This window comes from Lipophrys pholis, assembly GCF_963383615.2.
Source record: "Lipophrys pholis genome assembly, chromosome: 21".
Lineage (NCBI taxonomy): Eukaryota > Metazoa > Chordata > Actinopteri > Blenniiformes > Blenniidae > Lipophrys > Lipophrys pholis.
Genome location: NC_137649.1, coordinates 8,024,240 through 8,044,395, shown reverse-complemented (window position 1 = coordinate 8,044,395; position 20,156 = coordinate 8,024,240). Strand labels below are relative to the sequence as shown.

The 20,156-nt window shown below is 41.1% G+C and overlaps 1 protein-coding gene across 1 annotated transcript in view; it reads left to right on the top strand.

The window, feature by feature from the left end:
- The window catches only part of nbas (NBAS subunit of NRZ tethering complex), a 174,594-nt gene that overhangs the window by 134,580 nt on the left and 19,858 nt on the right, over positions 1-20,156 (top strand). Inside the window, exon 50 of the mRNA XM_080490409.1 lies at positions 16,266-16,405. Within this exon, the coding sequence (XP_080346535.1) occupies positions 16,266-16,405 (140 nt within the window). The remainder of the gene's footprint in view (positions 1-16,265; positions 16,406-20,156) is intronic.

Genomic DNA, 20,156 nt, shown 5'->3' with positions numbered 1-20,156 from the left:
ATATAAAGAGGCACCAAGATGCAGAGATGATACTGAAAAAGAGAAGGATATTCCACTTACCACTCGGATACATCATCTTCCCTCCCTTCCTCTGCGTCCTGACACACTACTTAGCCACGGAGGAACCTAAAAAGGAAAGTAATAACAAGCCCAATTGAAATGCTGACATTTAGGCAGCGTGGAGGAGGGAGGGACGTGATACGGGAGGAGCGGCTTAGAGGGTGTGAGAGGTGAAGCCAGGAATAGATTTTGTGACTTAATTTTGAATGATTAGTCGTAATAGCAGAGCATCCAAATGTCACCACTGTCAAGATCGGAGGGCCTGCTTTGTCTGTGCGCCTGTCTTTGTGTACATTGTGAACTTGGCCTTTATGTTGCTAAGAACATTATACTTATGGATATTTTTTTTTGTGGCATTTTAAAGACAGAGGCGACATTAGAAAGCAAATATGTGTGGCTTTGTGTGTGTGTGTGTGTGCGTGCCTGTTCTGCCTGGGTGCTAAGTGCACATGCTTGTTAGTGTAATGCCATCTCTGTCGTGGCCTTGATTTTATTCCGTGAAGATGCTAATTACTGTGCTAAATCCCGCGCGAGCATTAATGGCTACGAAAGGCTTATAACAAACCGCACGCACATGAGCCCCGGGTCACTGCATTAAGGACCCCACACCTGTGTTGGCTCGGAGTGTTGCACAGCTTTGGGGAAAGGTGCAATGAAAATGTATCATCTGAGCCCATCAGTAGTGATCAGTGATTCATGCTACAAGCCCCTCTTCCCCCGTCAGTGTCATGGATCATTTGCCGTGACACAGTGTTTTGGTGCTGTGCTGTTTGGCCTTCCAGTGCACCGTCTAACTAATATGGATGAGCCAAGCGGTGGAGAGCCGACTGTGAAGTTGTATGACGGCAGCAACCTGACCTTGCCCCTATTTGACTTTTCCTGAGGCCTTTTTTTTTTTTTTTTTTAACCGTTTCACCTTTCCAAATGTCAATGTCCTTTTTATGCTTCTGCGTTTGCGACAGCTAGAGGCTGTTCTTCTCAAGTTGTTGCACATCCATACATCAATCTGCAGATCAAATGTTTTGGATACAGTATTTCCACAGGGCTGTGAAAGATGTGTGTTCACTGCTAACCTTAAAGTTCACTTCAACAAAAAAAAAATATATTTTCTTCAGAAGCTTTACATACTGATGCACACGTTTATCTCAAATGTCTTACAACCCCATCCATACAATATGGGTGTTTCCACTTTTATTCTTTGTAGGGTCACTAGGTGCTTCAAGGTTGAGGGACTGGGAGGCACAACCAGGTTGGATGTGCAGAAACACTCAAGTGGCCATTTTTTCAACACCATAGCTCATGAGTAGAAGCAGAGATTGGGTTTATATGGACTCCAGTCAATCCCAGCCGACTCAGTAGACCCATACGACTATTTTGAGTCAACAATTAGCCTCTAATCTACGTTTATGAACTTTGGCAGATAAGTGATGTACCCAGAAAGCAAACGTATTACATATAGAGAACATGAAACTCCACCGCATTGCCCCAGACTGGGAATGTTCTCACTGTGAGGTGACGGTGCACCACTGCAGTCAGAAGGTGAGGTATGTTATACAAAAGATATTTAGACATAGAAGTTGGCTGAATAGGTGATATTCAGATTTTTTTTTTTAATTTGCCATATTCTCATCACTACATGTACTCGTGTTATTCTCACTCTTGAAATTTTTTTTGCCCTCTCATCATTTCATCATCCACTTATAGTATTTTTGCAGTTCCTTCCTCCTTTTTTTTCTTGCCCTACCCTTCATTTCTCACTTCCATTAATAGGTATGGTGTTGATTTTCATTGTGCATGCACCAATTAAGCAGAAAATTATAAATCGTCACTGTTTTTGCACACCGTATAATATATACCGGGTTGTTATTAAGGCATGCATATGCATACACAGGCAGACGGCGCTCCTCAAATCAATTCACTGTGTTGAAATGGAGACCACATGCAGGTTCCACTGAAAAGTGTTGAAAATCTGAGAACGTTTTCAAAAGAGATCATGTCTCGGACAATACATTTGTTAGCAATTCAGTTTTTTTCTCCCTGTATGCTTTCTTTTCTTGATGTGTATGTAAATATGATGGTCTTTTGTAAATTGTACAACAACATGGCAATAAGATAAGCCTTAGCAAGAAAACACCATCACAGAATACAAAATAAAGCACACGGAACTGTTTTATTGTAACTTCAGTGTTGATATTACAGGAATACAAACAGACACACAAGTGGGATTGTTGGTTGACGGAACAGTTTATTTATTTTTTCCATTTTGTCCCCTCAGCTGACGATGGGAAAAGGCACTTTACACCCTGGACAGGTCGTCACAGAGAGAAAAACACAGAGACAGACAGTCACACACACATTCACAGCTTACAGGCAACTGAGGGTCACCAATTCAACTCAAATCCTGGGAATTGGAGTACAGGGTACAAAACCCACCCACCCAGGGAAAACATGGAATTTCCACACAGAAAGACCTCCAATCCCAACCTTGAAGTGGTGACCTTCCTGCTATAGCACAGGAATCCTAACCACTCCTTCACTATGCAGCCTCAAATTAAAAACTAGATAAGTGGAAAATAACTTTCTGGGAAGTCCAAGGTTTGTGTTTAATGAATTAGCTTTGCAGAAGGGAGTCGAAACCCTAACGAGAAAAGCTGAGAGAGATTTGTCTGATGAAAGTGGATGGATGAGCTCAGACTGGAGGGAGAGGGTTATGCAGAGCGAGAACAGAGCGAGAGAGGAGACTTTCCCTGAGTAGATAAATAATAAATGTGATGGGGTCGAGGAAGTTATCTTATGGACAGAGTCTAATGCAACAGATCAGGGGTCACTGTCATGATAGCCAAGTCCCGACTGTAATTCTGCTTATTTTGGCAGCTTTTTCTTTACGCTCCCTGCGAACACTTTATTTATGTTTAGTTTTTAAACTCGGGAGCCAGGAGAGGAGAGCACAGCACTTTGTCATCTCGGTGGGATTGCTGATGATTCAGTCAAAAAACCACCAGAGAGGAGGCAGCGCAATGAAATAAACAAGAAAAGACAGGACGTGGAAATGGAGACGGACAAGAAAAGAAGTATGGGGGAAAGAGCCCGAGGACAGTTGGAGTGATAGGAGTGGGCAGCAAAGTGCCCGATAAGAGCAAAGGAGAAAGACGGTAAAATCTGAGATGAAGCGGGAGTGCGACTTATCTTTCTCTTTTTCTTTTTTTTTTTGTTCTTTGCTGCTTGGTATGAACAGTTAAAGGCTTCACTTTAGCAGGGTGTGAGTGTCTTCGTCCAGGGCTGTCGCCTGCATTTGAATTTGAACTACTGCTAGTTAAATTTCGCATTTGAAACATGTAACAGCTTCTGCCCTTAATTGCACGTATGCTTCCATGTTCAGCCGTGGAATTACATCTACACCAACACGCTGATCACTTAGTGCCGTTCGTCCTTTCACCTTGGCCTCCCTCACTACTCGAATATTCATCGGCCCTTATATGCATGCATGATTAAGGAGAAATCGGAGTCCTGGCACAAACGGGTTTAATATTCAAATATACCGGAGAGGCAGCTGATAGTCTGTGCTTCATATTAATGTGTGCCACTGTGGCGTCATGTCAAGGAGATGTGTGTCAAGATGGTTCTAAGGTACGAGCTTGTTCTTTCCTCCCAACACTGATCCACTTCTGCTTTGGAACCACTCCTCTTCTGTGTTTTCACTTCTGAGCTCCCCCGTCTCTTATCTTCATCTGCTTCCCCTCATGAGGCATGTGCCATCATGTATACTCAAGTGTCATGTTTTACAATGTAGATCCACCACAGACTACAGGGAGGAGGAAAAGCATCCAGAACAGAGGGAGAGGTTAGAAAAGTGATATTTATTTCTCATTGCTCTCCTGTTGTCATGTCACACTTTGCATACACAAGGGTGTGTGTGTGTGTGTGTGTGTGTGTGTGTGTGTGTGTGTGTGTGTGTGTGTGTGTGTGTGTGTGTGTGTGTGTGTGTGTGTGTGTGTGTGTGTGTGTGTGTGTGTGTGTGTGTGTGTGTGTGTGTGTGTGTGTGTGTGTGTGTGTGTGTGTGTGTGTGTGTGTGTGTGTGTGTGTGTGTGTGTGTGTGTGTCTTTATTTCTGCACTTATGTTTTCAGTGCATGTTTTATGTGATCACTTTCAAGTCATAATAAACTCCCTAACCCCCTACAGGCCCCGAGGCTTTGCCCTTTTGCAGTTTGCTTCTCTTTGCTTTCATTTCGTCTGAAACCTGCTCTCTCTTACAATTCCTGCTCAATTCCACGGCATCACTCATTCTCTCCCTCGCTCTATCTGCCTCCCTCTCGCCTTGTGAAGTGTGCGACCTCTGCAACTTTATTCTGCCCGTCGCTGGGGACATTAGCCAGAGCAGGTCAATGAATATTGATGAGTTCATTCGGCGCGCACTCAGTAAAGGCCAGACGCAGAGATCTCTGCATCCCACGGCTCCACTGGCACTCCCAGTCCGATACACTGACATGCCCACATCCTGTGTTCTCGCTCTCCCCTCTCTCCCCTCGCTCTACCGGGTCAAGGACTGAGATAATTGCCAAGTCAGAGAGAAGATTATCAGGCAGTTTTGTTGATGGGGGCAAAAGTTCACCTGTGTTTTACTAACAGCTCATGCAAATTCAGGAAGAAACCGTGCGGCTTGGATTTGAATGATGTTTTAAAGGCCAGCAGTCCCGTGAGTCGCTTTACCTTGATTAGGCTGCCAAGTTCAGCGTCGGCTGCTATGCTAATATATTTAAATCGATGAGGTTTCTCATGATTAAAAATCCCCAACAAGATATGATCAGAGATTACTCCTATACATCATTACTGTCACACAACACCTCTTATTAGTAGAGGAGAGGTGATAACGATCATCATAGCATGATAATATAGATTTAGATACGGTGTCTGGGACCTAAATGTGCCATCCTGGGTTAGTATGTTTTCACTCATTTGCACCAGTGACAGCTGCAGGCGCTTTGCTTTCAAGTTGTCCGTGCTTCTCATTTTTGCTGGGAGAGCATTTCGTCTTCAAATGGAGGGAAGGATAAATCACTGAAGGATAAACGGAAATCAGGCAAAGTAGCATTTGGTGATTAAAGGTTGAGGTCATGGTTTCACAATTTTTTTTTATTTATTTATTTATTTATTTTTTAATCAGAGTCTCATAGAATCACCTTGAATAAATGTTTTCAAATCCTCGACTAGTCAAGGATGAAGAATTAAATTGACATTAACGAAGTTCAAGGTCACTGAAAGGAATTCATACTCTGATTCTGACAAAATGACATACAAACGTACATGTGGATTATCCAATATTCCATCACAAAGCTCAGTATTAGTTTTAATCTACTCCTATGCAGCAGCTTCTCAGTGAGAACTTTCGTAGTGAAAACATACAATTTGTATATTTTATTAAATCAAGAATGAGTACACACAATTCTCATTATGGATGAATGGAGATAAATGTTGATGGTAATGTTTGTAGTGTGCATAGTATTGTATTTTTAATCAGTTGTTCAATCTTTGTCATTTTTGTCATTCTTGACTACTTATACACACGAGAGTTTTGTCCAGACTAAGTCAAAACACTTGGATATTAGCAAAATATGAAATAACACTCAGGCTACATTGACACTGCAGATCTTGATGTGATTGTTCACGTCAAATTGTATATAGGACCTCCATCAGACTGCGTTTTCTAGTCCCAAATTGACCCGCATGCGCAGAAGGCGGCGTGACGTCACGCCGAGTACGCTGTTTACAACAATAAATATGGATGCCACACCAGTCAGCGTGTGTATATCCGTTTTCAAGTAGTTGTGCAATAGGAACTGACAAAATATAGACAAAATGACGAGGGAAAGAAGGAGATTGAGGATAAAAGAGAGCACGGCCTTTAAAATTTTGGTGGCGGCGCTTCCTCCAGCGTAGATTTGTTACATCAGTCTCATGTCAATTGCAAGACGTCAAATACAGATCCGAGTACCACATAACACTGGGGCTTGGGTCTGGTGTGCAAAAACTGGAATTTCAACGTTCACACTGTCACAACACAGTTTGGATATGGGTCAGCTGCGAGCAGGAAATAGAAACTGCCTCAATGCGATAAATTTAATCGGAATAAGAATAAAGCTCCAAATACTTTCTCCTCTTCTGATTTGCTTATTTGTTTACTTTATTGGCGCAAATGATAAAACGGAAGCACCCTTGAATCCTTGTCCTTGAGCTGCGTGATGAAGGATTTCAGTTGTGGCCATTTTCCTGGACCTCACAGATGCCATTAAAGGTGAATTTCACTCTGGAGCAATTTTCTTTTTCCCGTTCCATCATAGTTGATAAAAAAAATGATGTCTTCCCTTTGTGTTGCTCATTTGATAGAAAGGTGAAATTGGTAGTGCTCACCCTTGTGATTGGCAGTAGTAATAAGATGTGACGAGCGTGAGGCAGAGAGCTGCCAAAACAGACAGTGATGATGGCACTGATCATTAACCTGTCTACCACCGTGTCACATACGGGGAGGATGATATGTTCGCCACACACTTGGACATATCAGTCACAGGTCAGCTTTTGTCAGATGCAGTGACATGACGTGTGTTCTCCGTGTGTGTGGCGTGCTATAATGATAAGTGTGTCAAATGGATCTTTTGATGGTTTAACAGGACATCACACTGGTACTGCCCTCCTGTGAGCATTTGATGCTTTTATGGGGACCTGATTCGTTTTACACATGGACATTAATAGGATTTATAGGCAAGCATTAGGTGGTAACATTCCACAAATGAATAACTGACCAGCGATGAAGCAGTAGCAAAACTTCAATATTAAATCCTGAACAACATTATTTGTCTTTGAGCCACAGGCGTGTTTTATGTTAAGTTGTTCTGTTTATTAAAGATGGTCGCCTACACGTGTTTTGTTCAGCTTGACAGACATGACACTTGGATGAAATTTAATGTTTTTTAAGTTTAACTTGTAGCTACAAAACTTACACTGATTTTGTGCTGGGAGTTGTTCCCCACACTCTGCTGATTGTGAGTGATTGAGCTGTTTGTCTTCAACTTGAACAGGCTGGAAATAACTCGTGTTTTTCATTTTTAACCACATGTTGATTAATCACAGCAATGCCTGCGTGCTATGCAAAAGGCTAATTGATTCGTCACTGCAATCTTCTGAACTGCGTCTGATCGACTCTGACATGTTTCTATCTTGACAGAAATTCATTTAGTTAGACGACTGTAAAAACAACTTACTCGTGCTTTGAATTTCTATCATTCCGCTACTTTAAATAGTAACTGGAGGTTTGATTCCTTCCGTTTGCAGAGGTGGATGATAACTAAGAAAATGTGGCTCACGGTATATGAACTGGAATAAACCAGGGGCCCTGTTTGTCATGTCTCAGCTCATGCAGAAAGAAAAACATTAGCCATGAGCGATTTCTACTCGGTTTAGGTTCTCCGCTGTCTTTTAAATGCTTTAGTTAAGTCACTCATTTTTCTCAGGCTCTTTCATGATATTAATAAACACGTGGCAATCACTTGTCTTGCATATGATCAGAATGGCTCTGGAAATGTTTGAAGCACTTAAAGGTGAAACTAATATTACTAAGCCATTAATTAAAAGAAATGTGTTCCATCATTAATTTCTCTGAAAGCTTCTGGCTATCATTTGCATGTTCAAACTTGTTGTGAATGTAATTCATTTATAAAAAGAATAAAATGTTTCATATGAATAAGAAATTTTTCTGATTTGATGCAAATTGGAGAAATAATTTGAGACGACATAACAAACACTTTTCTCCCTCTTGGTTCCTTTAATCTCTTTATGCAAAATGCGAAATGCTTCGATTGTCGTGTGGGAACACTGATGAATCTGTCTGTCCGTCTTTCCGTCTGCCCCAGATAAACTATATTAGTGGTCTACTATTTTATATAGAAGAAGTACGTAAGATAAAAACTGAATGACCACTGTTGCTTTAGTTTTCCTCATTGCCTCGAGCAAATTAGCTCCATGTTTATTTGTGCCTCAGACCCCGTCTGCTTCATCAACGCCGGAGGAGGGATGTCGTTGTAAATGGAGCCGCTCTCTTATTCACACGTACGGTCTGACACTTTGATCCCGGTTTTCTCTTCTAATATCTTGATTGGCTGAAAATACACACCAAATTTGTGCACAAATATAACAATTTAACAACCGGCCGCCCGTAGTTATTGCTTTTGTCTCTTCTGTGTTGTTATAGAAACGTGTCAGATAATGAACAGCATGAACCCAACCAACTTCTGCCTCATTAACGATTATGAAAGCTATTTGAATGGTACGATGGGGGGGTGAAGTGAGGTCAGGTGGGTATCGGTAGCCACTCGCCTGCTATTTCATGAAAAATGGATGTTATGCGATCGTATGTGCCCTAGCCTTATAAGTGCCCAACAAGGAAGAAGAACACAGGAGGAGTTCCCTGAAACTATCTTGATTATTTAACAAAAATAATCTAGACTGGGGAAATTTTTCTCCGCCCTAGAGACTAGGACTGCAGTAGGGGCGGGTTTTAAACAAGAGGTCGGAAGTAGCAGCCAGGGGCCTTCCAATCTCCTGATCAGCTGCAAAACGTCACACATCAGTACAACAATAAATGAACTGGGGCCTTGACATACAGGATCAGATAGATTAAGAAAAGGCAAGGAGTTTTATAGGAAGGTGAGATGAAACAACCCGAAGATTAAAATGGTGTATCCGGGATATTAACAGCAGTATCTGATAAATGGCACATGAAAGCAGCTTCCGCTGTCTTTGAATGTTTTTTACTGTTGCAGCAACTGGTCATGTTGATTTTGTGTCCGCTTTGAAAAACCAGGGTGTTGTGAAGGAGGAGATGATGCCCTTGAGGCATAACTGGAAGTTCTGAAGTCGCAATATTGTTGTGATCATTGCCTTGGCGGAAAGTCTAATGATAGTTACCAAAGTCAACTTAAACTTCATTCAGATAGTATTTCTACAATGTTCTAAAACGTACATCCCATAGACATCTTTGGTGGGATTTTAAAAAGAAGTAGCAGCAGAGAAACCAAAGAGTGTTAGTGAGCTTGAAGCTTCAGCACATCAAGAATCTGCTGCAAATCCAAGGGAGGGGTGTCAGGGCTCCGCATGGACCGTAGATATGAGCACGTCCTTCGCTTTTCAAAGCAAGCTCGCTTATTTTATGGAAATAAAAAGATCTCCACTCCTGATTTAGGGACTTGAATCAATGGATGTGCACCTGTAATGTGGTGAAGATAAAAAGTATGGCAGAGCATTCGTCATTCACCGTTTGTGTGTTTCTAAAATTATCTTCTTTATTACCTTCAAGTGTTGAAAGCAGTTTTAAAGGCTACGGTAGAGTGCTTTGATGTTGGAATATTTATTTAGTGAGTTGTTGTTTTTTTTTCCTTCTGGAAACACTGTGACATATGGAGGAAATTATATCAAGTGGGTTTGTTGAAGCTCTGCTTCTGTGACATTCAGCCGATTGTTTTTGATTGTAGGTACCGAACAGCCGTGCCTGCTTGTATGCTCCTTGATGTGTTTTGGTGCATGCATGTTCCTCGAAATGGATACACACATACGTAAAGGTTGAGCTGCGGTGAGGAAAATATCTTCCAGTCTACTGCAGCGTTTTATGCTTGATTGTCATTCCTATCCTTTGGTGAACTCTGTGTATTTGTGTGTTTTCACTCCTGAGATGCTGAGATTCTCGTCTGGATCGTGATTCACCCTGATCTCCCTCGCATAGACTTCAGTGTGTGTGTGTGTGTGTGCGTGTGTGTGTGTGTGTGTGTGTGTGTGTGTGTGTGTGTGTGTGTGTGTGTGTGTGTGTGTGTGTGTGTGTGTGTGTGTGTGTGTGTGTGTGTGTGTGTGTGTGTGTGTGTGTGTGTGTGTGTGTGTGTGTGTGTGTGTGTGATTTTTTTTTTTTTTTTTTTTTTTTTTACAGTTTTAAAATATGTCATTTGAGTCTGCATTTTGCTGCAGTTCAATCCCAGAAATGTTTGTAGACATGCATAGAGGGATAAGGTCAATGTCTAAGCCGTGCTTGGAAGAATTACCACCTCATTAGTTTTCAGCACAGACGTTCAAAGTTCTTTTTGCACACAAAACTAATTTGTTTTGATTAAACGGTTTACGGTGACTGAAAACATTACAAATCCAAACAGAAATCAGAAAAACCACCTTGGACACAAAATGTGTGACCCTCAGCGAATAGCTTGTTGAACCTTTTGCAGCGTCTAAACATCTTTTGTACCCAATCCCGAATCTCATTTCGGCTTGTCTGCTGCCACTTTGTGACACCCCGTCTTTGTGGCACGTTGAAACTCTTTTAATTATGCAGAAGTGTCTGCAATGCCAGACATTTGCTCACTCCAGCAGGTTTCCAGTTGAATTTAGGTCAGCAATTATTACTGCCCACTCTAAAAAAAAAAAACAATGTCCACCTTTTCCTTTTCTGCCGCAGCTTTGTGCTGCTGGATGTGTGCTTTGGCTTCATGCCCTGCTAAAAGCTACTTCTTTGACACTGAATATCATGTTTCACACTGAAATGTCTCGGCAATCTTCACATCTTTTTTTATGCCATCGTGCTTCCAGCGCCAGAGGAAGTGTATTAGCCTCTCTAACATTTTTTTTTTCACAAAAGATAGGCCCGTGTGTCTGTTTATGTACAACATTTTGAGACCCACAAACAAACTGAAGTACAGCATTTCTAGAGAGCTCGTTTGCATTTCCTCTCTCTAGAATCCCACTGCAGAAAGCTTGTAGCTTTTCATTCAATATTTATGCAAACATTCACCTTCCCTTCATGTGCCCTCCTTTCAGTAGTGGCAGACTGGCCTTGACCTGTTGCCTTGGTTGAGTGTGAAGTGTTGCTATATGCTGAAGCCACCACTCCAAAGTGATATATTGCAAAATGTTTTGCCACAAATCAGCTTTCTTAGACTCTTCCGATCTGTACCCTACCTGATAGTAATTCCCTTTGGAATTATTGCAGTAAAAATAATTAAGAAGCCATATATTTTGTGTTTTGAATTGATATTTTTGCAGTACTTCAACAGAAAATTGCACATCCAGGTTTGCTTTTACTAAGCCGCAAACATGTTTTTCGGTGCTTGCCACTGTTTTGATGAAATAGATTCAGGAACAGCTTTTTGTTGGCTTGACTAATAACGCAGGTGTGTGTCCGCGGAGGAAGTGGGATTGTGTTCAACCACATTGCATTCAGTGCAATGTGGTTCAAAGTCCTCTTTCATTCAGAATGTGATCAGCACATGTCAAAACAAACCAGAATACTGCATTCGATGGCAGACATGGGGAAGCAGCTCCTTGCTTTGATTGTCGAGGCTGCTGCTTGTGTATGCTGTTGTGTGGCCATCAGTGATTGGTTCACTGTATGTTTTGGTAAAACACAATGAAAAGGGGTCTGCAGTCTTTCTTACAGGCCATATGTCGAGAGCTGTAACCAGAAATGGTTGTGAGCTGCTCCATTAGGGAGCTTTTGTTTATTTTCTTAGTAGTTTTCTCTGGGGGGGGCAGATGGTATTTCTTTACTACAACAGTACTAGTTGTCATTGTGCACTGTTAGTTCTATTTCTAAAGTAATACCTACAGTTTTTTATGATTGTCTCTGGTTTCATGTTTTTGGTTTTCTGTTGCTCCTGGAAAGCTCTCTGGTCTTTGTCATTGTGAATAAAACACTAGAAACCATTGATCCTTCTTTTAATCATTTCATTAGATGGAATAGTTACCCAGATTTAATTCATCACCAGTGTTTAAAATCCAAGGGGACAAATAATTCAACACAGCCTATATGATTCATACATATACTAGATCCCTGAAGTACTGTGAACTAAAACTTATCAAGTCTCAAACATATCACAGCTTCCTGTATTTATTTTTTTTCGCGCACACACACCATGATATACACAAACTCCTCCGTGCAGTTCTTCCCTTGTTCCTGTGCTGAAAAGTAAAAGGTTGTCAGAGAACAATAAAGCAGCAGCTTGATACCACAAGTTGTCATGTTTCATTTACTTCAGCCTCCTCCTGTCTGCTTACTTCATTTCCATGCTTTCCTCTTGCTTTCAATGTCCCTGTGTATCATTTTGCTAAAAGCACGGCTACTTCCAGTAAGAGTGGGCAAGCATGCGGTCGGCGTATTTTAACAGTGTTTCCTGTGTGAGCAGGGGGGGGGGAAATTGTTTCATGCTTGAAATTCCAAGCAGCAAAAATGATCAGTTTTTGTGTGTATATTTATGTACGTGTGCTTCTGTCTTGCACAACATTATTTGCAATGTGTTATTGTTTGCTGGCCTCTTTGCAGCAGCAGCGGCTGCAACCAGCTGACATGAATTACTGTGTCGATGAAAAATGTGCTGATTTACCATTACAGCTTTACCCTTTAGTTTACGTGGACAGCTTAACTGTAATGGAAGGTATTTATGTGTCCTCCCTGTGTTGTTCTTTCCACTCTCTTAGTTGAGTGATCGATAATTTGTGGACGTTTGACAACAGCACCCACTAGTGGCCCAGTATAAAAACGGCATGTTCAGCATTTCTGCCATTGCCGTGGAAACGCGAAACTTTTCTGAAACAGGAATGCAAAAAAGAGATATACCATTTCACTTGAAACAAAGTCGCGTAAACAGGGTGTAACTATGTGAAAACTGCTACACTTTGTTGACCGAACCGACTCTTTACCAGCTGACGTTTTTGTTACCTGGCTGTATGAAAATGCTACACTTGTATGAATCTTGTATTTTTAAATGACCATTTTCCGCTACATCACTCGCACAAGTGGGGGACGTGGATACAGCCAAACAGCGCACATATAATTAGTGAGCAGTGATTAGACGGAAGTCTGTGAGAGCCTGCAGTGGCTGTGAAACTTGTAAGGGTTATTGGAAGTGTTGAGGGAGTGCTATAAATGTGCTATATATAAATAAAGGTAGGTGTCAGCACCCCTGATATTTAAAACGTGTGGTTGGAATGCCGGAACATGAATCTGATCTCATCTGTCAGGCTTTTCGGTGCTAAATGTTTTGTTATTGGTTGACAGTCTCGACCCGTCTCCCACCTCTCTTTGCCCTCCCGCCCTCTGTTCTTTGTATAACACCGCAGAGGAAATGTTGATTTTAATCACTTGGCATAATTGATTGCCATCGTTCCATGTTAAGAAAACAAAAGCCTCACAGCCACATTGTAATTGTCAGTGATATAATAGTGATTTAATTCGTCAACAATAGGTGAGTTTGGATGTGTGTGCGTGTGTGTGTGATATGATTTGATATCAGGTTTTTTTATTTCAAAAAGTGAAAAGGTTTGGTGCGATCGGTTATATCCAGTTCATCATTTTTACTATTCTGGGGTAGAACATGTAATTAGGACATTATCAGGGAAACCCAAGGTCTTGCAAACCCTTGAATTTTCAAAGATAATGAATGAATGAATGTGGCCGTAAAACCTATAAAATGCTTCAGTAGTTAGAAAGTGTTCAGTATTCATAATGCACTCAGGCAATAACAATGATGAACAGGCTCTGGGTTGCAGTTTACATTCAGTGATGGATTTGAGAGCTTTAGATTGCAGTGAAGGCTTTTTACAGGTAGTTAAGATTCCATTTCTGTTTCCCAAATGACCTCCATTTCCAGAGGGTCCTGCGCTTAAGCTTTACTCATTCATTCCCCCAATTCCCCATCATAAGGCAATTGACTGCAACACTAGGAGTGGATCTGTTGTGCTGCCAGTTATTTGGCATGCGGCTCAAAGCATAAATTAAAGGTTCATCATCATGCCTCATCTCAGAAGCAGTTGGAGCATCAGATAAAGGCTTCAGCTGATCTGAAGACTCCCTAATGGGAAGTCATCAACTGAGCTGGTGTAAGCAACAGCGAAAGGAGCAAGTAGATCGTTCGTTAATCACTTCAGCTCATCAGGCCTTGACCATCAAACTAAAGGATCGATCAATGACAAGACCAAGTGTTGAATTGATTCTGTGTGAGTTGCAGCAGAGCTTCAGGCTGAAATGTAAAGATACTGTGGTAAAATATTCAAGATGACAAACTTACTGATGTAACCTGTCCAATGATTACTAAGCTGTTGCGGAAGTGTGAATTGTGTGATTCGAGAAGACGTCTTCATCTGAGAAACCCAGAACGCCGCAACAAAAACTCATGGTTATTCATCATTTAAGTTAAAAATATTCATCTCAGAATGGTGAACTAAAAAAAACTGTCATATGACAAATGGTAGCCACATGACACTGCTTGCAGCTTTTCTGCTCGTCCATCCATCGCTCGTTTGCCTATAGCTGCTTTGCGTAGCTTCGATAGGATGGTCCTATTCACTGCTGACATTTGTTGAGAGACAGGTGTCAAATCAATCAAAGGGCTGACACAGAAACAATCAATATACATATTATTGTGCATGTCTGTCGATTGTGGAGGGAAGCCAAAGAACTTTTTAAAAAGCCCATAGAAAGGTCAAACAAATAATCAGACCTGGAATTGGTCCGAGTCTTCTTGGCGTGAGCTGAGGATGATAATCACTCCACAACGTACAGTCTTGACTTTGAAATGTATTTTTTTAAAATACTGTCAATTCAAGCCTGATTAGGCAACTTTAGATCTTTTTATTGTCTTTGAAGGTCACCATCACCTGTATCTATACATTGTTGGGCCTGCAGCAGATGATCTTTGCTGCAGTTATCTTACAGTTGTAACTACAGTCATCGACTGTGAAGTTGTATAAAGTCTTTTTACTTTTAGCACTAATACCATGCTGATTAAATACTAGACATATTGGTGATCAACTGAGTTTTTGGCTGATTTTTGACCCATAATATGTGTTATTTTCCAGCAGGCCCCCGCTAATAAAAAACCCAAAAAACAAATGGTGCCTTTCTAAAGCAAGAATGAACAATTATGATGCTTTATCTGTAAACTGGCCTCAGAAGAATAAATTGGTTCAATAGTTTGTAATTTGTCTTTATTTAGCACTGAAAAAAATCCTACAATCCGACTGCTTTCGATTCATATTTTATGCCTATATTCTCATTAGGACAGTCTCATTTTGCCAGCATACTAATGAATACTTTAGAGGTAAATTTTCAACTGGCCGCAGTGCACAAGGGACCTGTTTACCTGTTCTGTAATTGCACATGTTAAATTGCTATGAATACCCTTAATATATTGAATACTAAATATCACAGAACAGAACACCCACGCTGTTCTCTCTGTGTGTGTGTGTGTGTGTGTGTGTGTGTGTGTGTGTGTGTGTGTGTGTGTGTGTGTGTGTGTGTGTGTGTGTGTGTGTGTGTGTGTGTGTGTGTGTGTGTGTGTGTGTGTGTGTGTGTGTGTGTGTGTGTGTGTGTGTGTGTGTGTGTGTGTGTGTGTGTGTGTGTGTGTGTGTGTGTGGGTGGGCGTGTGTGTGTGGGTGTGTGCGCGCTTTGGCAGGTTGTAGTTTTCCCTTCAGAAATCAGCCGCTCTCTGAACTGTTAAATCACACTAGAACCCAACCTTGGAGAGGAAAATTAATTACTTTCTCTCCACCATCTTCCGTTCCCATTTTTTCCACATTAACCCACCCGCATTCTCTTTTCTCACCCCTCAATAACTCTCTTTCTCAAAGCAGTGCAGAGCAAGTTTAGCCACAGGTGATTTTTTTTTTTTCTTTTTCTTTTAGACTAACAATGAATTATGCCACTGCACAGAAAGCCTTGTTCTGTCCATTCAGCGCTCCATTTGAAGCATTGAAGGATTTGATAGAGTTCCAGATTGACTGTGTGGGACGTTTCCAGTTCATTCAAAATGAATATAATTTCAGAATATCTTGCCCACAACTTCCACTGCAATCGTTAGGTTGCCAAGTATGTTGGAGGCAAGGCTTCATTTGAAATCTCTGAAAGCTGCTTGCATATTTCTGTCACGTTCATGTTGGGTGGTGTGGGCTGGAAGTGTCCAGCATAGCAGATTGCTTGGGTAAACTTCTGAGTGGATGGTACAAGCATCCATCATTATATATGTTCAACTACAATATCACACATGGAGTAGGCTTTGAAAGAAATGGATGCTTCCTCGAAACGCCCTCAGTGATCAGAGTAAAGCTAGAAATCAGGATCCTCACTGTCCTTTAATCGTTGGACTAAAACTGATTCCTGATTTCTGTCCTGTGCTTTTTTTCTCAGGTCCAGATAGAAGATGTGGAGAATGAAGACAAACGATATGCCCTTTTCCAGGAGCTTCTGGAAGCGGCACACAAGTTTGAGGACTTCCAGTTGCTCATTCTCCTCTTACAAGCTTGGCCGCCTATGATGAAAGAAGAAGTGTAAGTCATATATATCCTTCTTTTTCATCATTAGCCTTCATGAAAATTTTGTTAGAAGGTTGATACCGCTCTTTGAAGTATCTACTAATTATGAAATACTGCCAGCATCTAATCAGCTTAGATTAGAAAAGTGTAAGCTCCTAATTCAATTGATTGTCATTTCTGGGTAATTTACATAGTGCTAATTACAATGTAGCCATCCTGTGGCAGTTTTACATAACACAACCCAGCATGAGCAAGCAGATATGAGAGCGGAGAGAAGAAAGTCCATTGGAAGAAAACAAAGCAGAAGCAGACATAGATATTGCAGCTTTTACCTGCAATGGTGACAGTCACAACAAGACCGGACACAGTGCTGAACAACCAAACAGTATTCAGTATTCAAGACTGATTAGTGTCACTTACTTTTATTCATCAATACATTTGTGTATTTTCCCCTGATTCATTCGTTTCGTCATCAGTCCATACGAATGCCTAGGCTCTCTCGATTTTGTTCACGTTTAAGAGCGTATTGTTCTCTGCAAACATGTCTGTGTGGTTTTATTACTAAAACAAACAACAGCGCCCTCCGTGGCCCGGCATACTAATTTATCGTTGTCGGTGTGTCCTCTGCTGCAGTGTGAACACAACACTTTTTTTTTTTAATGGATTAACTGTTGTCACGTGAAACGTCGTGTAAACGGGGCCAAAAAGTAGCATTTCTTACCTGTATGCTAGCAGGCTGCCCCGAATAAGAGGACGCCATTGTAATCTGTGTTGTGACACTGTGTCGCTCCAAAGTCTTACGTGGAAACGGGAAACTTTGTTTCTTTAAGTATGGGTGTTAAACTTAACATGTGTAATATTTTACAGTTTGTATATGTTTGGAATTGCTAAGAATTGTCCAAAACAGCTGGTAAAAGTCAACTGTGTCTTCATTTTAACTTTGTTAACAGCTACCAGGTGAATAGGGTGTATAGAATATGTTGAATAATAAGTTATAGATAAGTTATATCTTTCAAAGTGCCCACTGTTCCTGAAGGCAACATAATCAGGGAAGGTCCTGAAGTAGCTACTGATTGGTCGTCTTTTGTTCTCATCAGTTGTAATTTTCTCTCATTTGTTGTGCCTTTCATTGCCGCCTTGCCCTTATAACGTCTTCACTGTATTTTTGTATCAATTTAAAACGGTGTGCTGTTTTACTGTTTTGTGTCAAAGAACCCTTTTTACTGCATTTAAACTAAAACATGCTTTGTGCGTTTTTAAGCTTCGCCGTCTACCACAGATCCTTTAAACACGGTTCATATGGTAGATTTGTATGTTTGAGAAGTCAGAGACACTAGACATCTTTGATGTTTTCATGCCAGGATCTGTGCAATGTGTTTTTATTTTACTAAGATTGAGAATTGAAAATCGTGTTCTTGATCAGTGAGCGACATATATTTTGTACTTGTGCAAAGGACCTTGGGGCTTTGAGCTTCTTGTACCAGCTGGTGTCTTATGAGCTTTGTGGAGTTTTCATATTATCGATAATTGCCTAATGATGCGATTGCTCTTCTTCTGCTCCATTGTTCTCGATTAAAACTGAGGCATACTTTGAGGACCACAGGGCAATCGTGAGGTCATGCTTTTTGGAGTTTATCCTTCCAGTTCAATCAAAGCAGACTGCATTTTTAAACAGTTTCCCTCGAACATAATAAAAGAAATGGTTCTTCTCCAGGGTGTGTATGAATACGTAGAAATAGGGTCGCACAAACTTAGGCTCATTTACTGGCTAATGAACATAAAGGGAAACAAACCCACTGCCCACGGGCACCTAGTGGCCTTCTGAGTAACATGGAGAGCATGTTCTAAAAACACTCATCACTACACTTGGGTTGAAGATGTGACCGTTATTGTCCCCAAAGTGATAGTTTCGAGCAATATTCTCGAAATATGTTAATTCTTTTCAAATTATGAAGAATCACAAATATATTTATAAAATAGTCAGAAATGTATTTACTTAAGTTGAACAGTAGTGACCAGGTGAATAGTGATCCCTGAGCTCTCCCAGTTAGAAGTTTGGTTGGTGGGCGAACAACCTGCTCCCCTAAAAAGCTTTTCATTACAACGATACTGTGCATCGGTGTGGAAAGAAAATGGGGGAGTTGGCAAATAGAAGGCCTCTGTTTCATCCAGAACAAAGAGGAATGAGAAAGTAGTAAGTACCATGGCAAATCATTGTTAATAACTGTCTGAGCCTCTTCACATATATGAACGCCAATTGTCGCTGAGGCTGAACCATGCAAGTCTATGTTATTCAGGAAGTCAGTCAGAAAAAGCCCCTTTGTTGTACCCAATACCCTTGAAGTAGCTCTTGCTTTTTAGAAGGTGATTATGTCTGGTGTACTCAATATGACAGGGGACGCAAACTGTTTTGTATGCGTCGATATAATCGCCTATGCCAGATGAGACGATTAGTCGTCCTTTATCTTTACTATCCGCTTGATTTGCAAAGTTGACCGGGCAGGAGAAGTAGGTTTTTTCAGACCACGAATTCGAGTGGCGGATCAATACTGTGTACCGACCTTTGTCAATTGGTCTCGTTAACTTGAGAAATGGTTTGAACCTTTAGGTACCGATTCGGAAGAAAAAGAAATAATCTGTGGAACAGAAACAATGACCAGCTGTTCAACTGTGAACAATCAATGTTCAACTGTGTGTATAAGTGTATCCAAGGCTAATATTGATAATGTTTTAAGTGACCTGATGAATGGATTCAGAATCAATAATTTACTTGTGCTGAACTGCGCTGACAAAGTTAGCAAGTGTTGCCGGTGTGCCCACACAGGCTTTCTGTCATTCAGTCTGTCTTTACACGGCACAGAAAGCCCCATAGGCCCCCTTTTTTTTTGTATTGATATGAAGCTCACCCTGGGCTGTGTTGTATGAATTGGGCTGTGAAAGTGTAGCCGCCACAGTAACTTTGTTTGATCAGCCAGCGGATTCCAGCATAGCAAACTTTGGCCCCCCGGTTCCCGGGGGCAGCAGAAATCACCACCTCCTTACAGTGACTTTTTTTTTTGTGTTATAACCGTGAAACTCTCTATCCTCCAGTTGAAAAGTGGATAAAGCTTTTGAAATCGCTCCTGGGGTCCTAGAAAAGCTTTCATTGTGAAGAAAGACCTATAGATGCTCTTTCCCCCACCACCTGGGATAGACAAGAATCTGTCCAGTTTTTGCACCCAGCACTTCTTCTGTTTGATTCATTTCCAGGCTGGTATTGTTTTGTCGTATCCAACATAAGAGAAAGCTGCTTAACGTGGCAGTGAAAGAAGTGTGCTGAGCAGGAGACAAATAATTTTTGAAATGAGAGTAGAGCGTTTTTGAGAGTCGCGGCAGTGTAATGAACACAATTGGAGAAAATATGCACACGCGTGAAAAAGATCATTATTCATCAGTGCATTTGAAAGTAGATTTGTCATTTGGTTTGTAAACTGAGGAGTACACAGTCGACAACAAAGCGGGAGGAGAAATGGGATTTGGCTTGGATGCAGCTGCATCGAGTTCACCCGCGGATTTCAGTGAGACTCCGCTGAATTTGTGAGTGTAGCAGCTGTAGTCAAGACGCCGGGACAGTCGGCTGTAATCACGTCTTTTAACTGCAGACTGCAGTAACTGCTGTTGTATTGCGTTTTAGATGTAAATGCAGACAAATGCTGAGCACAAACTAAGCTTGTGATTATGTTTTTTTTTTTTGTTTTTTTTCAATGTTTTTCTTCCCTCTTTAATC